This window comes from Sinocyclocheilus grahami, unplaced genomic scaffold, assembly GCF_001515645.1.
Source record: "Sinocyclocheilus grahami isolate Dianchi unplaced genomic scaffold, SAMN03320097.WGS_v1.1 scaffold1981.1, whole genome shotgun sequence".
Taxonomy (NCBI): Eukaryota; Metazoa; Chordata; class Actinopteri; order Cypriniformes; family Cyprinidae; genus Sinocyclocheilus; species Sinocyclocheilus grahami.
This window is the reverse complement of record NW_015507160.1, coordinates 76,019-77,720: the sequence shown is the minus strand read 5'-3', so window position 1 is coordinate 77,720 and position 1,702 is coordinate 76,019. Positions and strand designations below refer to the sequence as shown.

At 38.9% G+C, this 1,702-nt stretch overlaps 1 protein-coding gene across 1 annotated transcript in view; it reads right to left on the bottom strand.

Moving 5' to 3' along the window:
• LOC107573593 (ataxin-3-like) overlaps positions 1-1,696 on the bottom strand; it is a 5,115-nt gene extending 3,419 nt beyond the window's left edge. The window contains exons 1-3 of the mRNA XM_016260020.1: positions 1,662-1,696; positions 1,460-1,580; positions 223-404 (exon numbers count right to left, since the gene is read on the bottom strand). Coding sequence (XP_016115506.1) covers positions 223-404; positions 1,460-1,515 — 238 coding nt within the window. The 5' untranslated portion in view covers positions 1,516-1,580; positions 1,662-1,696. The remainder of the gene's footprint in view (positions 1-222; positions 405-1,459; positions 1,581-1,661) is intronic.
• Positions 1,697-1,702: the final 6 nt, after the last annotated feature.

Below are 1,702 nucleotides of genomic sequence, written 5' to 3'. Positions count from 1 at the left end.
AAGTCGCTTGGATAAAAGCGTCTGCTAAATGACTAAATGTAAATGTTTTATAGATTATTACATTAGTGACAATAATAAAATAATAAATAAAAATAAAATAATAAAAATAATAAAATAAAAAAAATAATAAAAAACTTGAATCTAATACAAATTTAAAAAATGCAATTAGATGCGTTTCCCCCGATTGTTCTGCCTATTTTTGTAATGAAAGAATGCACACACCTGACGTGTGTTTCTCACCCTGCATGCTGAGCTGAAGGGCTCTGCGCAGGTCGGCCTCCTCGTCCTCCACCTCCACGTCCTGTCTGCTAAGAGCCAGAGCCTTCCTCAGCTCCTCCTCATCCTCATCCAGCAGCACTTCATCTGCGGTGTGTCCGGGGTCTGACGTCTGCTGCACTGACATCCTGATCAACAGCACATGCTCAAACCCATCAGTGACAGCTGCACGCGAGCGGGGCTGTGTGTGCATCACGTGCTTCTCTTCCTCTGTGTCATGCATTGAAATCATTTGATGCACATGCAGCCGTGGATTACTGCTCATGTATTCAACCCTCCTGTTGTGCTGAAATTATGTATACTACATTTGTGTTGTGGGTCACACTGACATTTCCATGCAATTTGCCAAAAAACAACACTACGAAAAACACAAAAGGCCTGTTTTTACATAAAACCCCTACTGTAGCTTGTCAGTGACTAAATTTAAAATATTAAAAATTATGAACTGCTCTAATTTTGTTCAAATTAGCTGCACAAGCACAAATTAAAAACATTTTATGTCTACTGAGGTGCAAATGACTACAAATAAAGTATAAATCGTATCTAACATTATTGGTAATTGGTGTAAATAGTACTTACTGCTATTTAGTTTGTGTAAATAGCCTCTACATTTTCTTATGTCTGCTTCTCAAACCCTTGTGAAGGTAAAATGGGTTTAATCACACTTATTTTCAACATCTGAAAAAGACTAGTAACTCAGATCCAGAAAAGCTATTTACCAAAAACATCCTTTCACTGACTTTTTGACAGTGAAACTCAAACTTCCAGTTCTTCCAGAGTCTTCCATTTCAAGTAAACTTTGAGTGTTAAGTTTAAAGAGTTCTCATTCATTTCACATTTTAATGTTTTACAAGCTACAATAAACTCTTAGCTGTTTTTTAAAGTGTTGATTTCTGGTGAATTGTACGGAAACTGATGGGGCAAAATTCTAACATCATCATAGTCATCAAAATGTGTTCAGCCTTTACAAAATATATCTGTCGCAACTCTGCATGCACATTCATGAGCAAGAAGAAATAAACACTTTAACGTATGTTTCAAACAGTTTACAAATTGAACGGTTAATTATTTTTGTTCCTCTTTTGTAAAGGTAACTGAATGTGGGTCAAACTGACCCACTACACAAGAGGAGGGTGAAGATTCTTGTCTTGTTCTGTATGTTGTGTGATGACGGTCAGTGCACCTCTGGGCCTCGTCCTCTCCGATCAGCTTGGGCCGCTGCTGCTGCTCCACTCGCATGATCCGCAAAATCTGATCGGCTTCACATTCCGGCAGGCTTCCCCGGATCACAAATATGGAATAACCTGCAGAGACATTCAGCTGAGCTCAATTTCCAGCATTATCACTGTGACATTCATGTGGACGCACCATGAAGAGTGTTTTACCTTCCTGCTGTAGCTGCGCTAAGAAAAGAGCCAAGTATGTG